General features: G+C 38.4%; 1 protein-coding gene across 1 annotated transcript; it reads right to left on the reverse strand.

The window, feature by feature from the left end:
- Positions 1-134: 134 nt before the first annotated feature.
- Positions 135-1,099, reverse strand: LOC107577802 (mucin-2-like; the record flags this gene model as incomplete). The annotated part of the gene is made up of 4 exons (XM_016263835.1): positions 135-260; positions 367-592; positions 736-857; positions 1,009-1,099. Coding segments are annotated over 4 exons (565 nt in total), but the record flags the coding sequence as incomplete, so codon positions are not given.
- Positions 1,100-1,909: the final 810 nt, after the last annotated feature.

The following is a 1,909-nucleotide window of genomic DNA, read 5'->3' on the forward strand; positions in this document are numbered from 1 at the left end:
TACTGTCACTTTTGATCAATTTAATGCATCCTTGTTGAATAAAAGATTCCTTAAAAAAAAAAACACCCCAGACTTTTGAACAGTAGTTTATATTAATAAATAGTGGTTTATATTATATAAATAGTGTTACTGACCTGGCGGACAGAAGCAGCCATCTATGTTGTGTTCCTCACACAGTGTGTTTGTGTCTTTGTGTGAGCATGTGTCCATACAGGGGGAGCCGCTTTCAGAATGTACCATATTGTACGGGCATGTCACAGCTGCATGAGAATACAAGACACACAGAGTCTTTACATCTGCTTATAATAAGAAATAAAAACAAAGGAACAGCTCAAGAGAGAAGAATCCCATTATCAAGGTACTTACCACAGAAGTTTGCCGTTCTCCAGGACGGCGGAGTTCCTCCAGCGTGAGAGCACTGACGTGAATATTCAGACAACGTCGCACAGAGCGCAGAAGTGTTGGTGTCTTCATCTTCAGGTTGACGTAAGCAAATATCATTTGTACAGGCCTTGATATACGGCTCACGGTTCAAAACCCTGCTACAAGAAGACCATTTTTCATCCTTCAAAAGGTCTGCACAATCTGCCTGCTGTTGTGAAAAGGACATGAAATATCTTGAATCTCAAAGGTTCATATTAGGTAACAATACTGGAATTCTGAGTTGCTGTTGGGACATAGAGGGAGTGACTAACAAATTTAATTTGAAATGATCAACTTTCTTCTGTAACTTACAAATTTTTCACATTTGTTAACCACATTTTGCTCATCGTCGGTTTCAAAAGGATCTTTGCAGGCATGTGTTGGGTTGGGAACTCTGTGCATATTACCAAACTCAGCATAGCCAACCTTCCATCCTGCAATAAATAAGACACTTGGAGATCTTGGATATTCTTAAAACTCTTGGAGATTCATCAAATTAGAAATCCATGAGGATGGAATAATCATTTATACTGTTCATAATTGGCCAAATAATGACTAAGAAATCAGGCTGTAAAAGTGACTTACCTGATTCAATGAACTCACTATAAACTGGGACGCCATTGAAATCGCCACACAGCCCACAAGTGCGATTGGAATATTTGGAGTCGAGTTCCACCTAACAAAGGACCACATAGAACTTCATTGTTAGATCATTTGACAATATTTTTGGCCATTTGGATTTTATGTCAGTATTAATGTTATGTGATCAGAGCAAGCAAAACACTGGAATATGGAATAGCCATCATTTGTGTTCAGTCTTGTGGGGAAAGGCCAATGCCAGCCCTTGGAAACAGTACCATGGTACAATGATGGTAATAATACAATGGTACCAAATGATACTATATATACCATGGTTTTTGCATGGTCCTCATTTTTGTCAGTATACACCAGTGAATATTACTTGCAGACTGAAATTCAGTATTGGAAACAACCATGTTCATAAGGACGGATATAGCTACTGTACATTTCAGTGTGTAACAGAACATTGCCTTATATAGCATTTTCACTTCACATGTTGCTTTGTCTTGCACAATATGCTAAATCATTCAGTCCGGTCACTCCCTTGAAATGTCTCCTACTGGTTTCCTGTGGCGTAAACTAGTTATACCTCAATTAAAAACTTGTGCAATAAATAAATTCTGCTCCTTCAACTTCTCAAAAAGATTATAAACGTCAAATTTAAAGCCATAAAAGCCAAACACCTGTTCTTGAACATTTTGTCTACCTCTGACTAGAAAACGCCATCTCCAACGTGATTTTAAAGTACTGGGTCTGTCTATCATGTATTTCGCCGTTTCAATTATTAACAGTAGTCCCGCCCATCAGTGAGGTTGGTATTCAGGTGGGACATACGGAAAATACGGTGATTGACATTGCATTGACAACAAATGACTCATGCGAGCCGGTTCTTTTAGTGAATCAAAAA

The sequence above is a fragment of the Sinocyclocheilus grahami genome, unplaced genomic scaffold (assembly GCF_001515645.1).
Source record: "Sinocyclocheilus grahami isolate Dianchi unplaced genomic scaffold, SAMN03320097.WGS_v1.1 scaffold7294.1, whole genome shotgun sequence".
Classification (NCBI taxonomy): domain Eukaryota; kingdom Metazoa; phylum Chordata; class Actinopteri; order Cypriniformes; family Cyprinidae; genus Sinocyclocheilus; species Sinocyclocheilus grahami.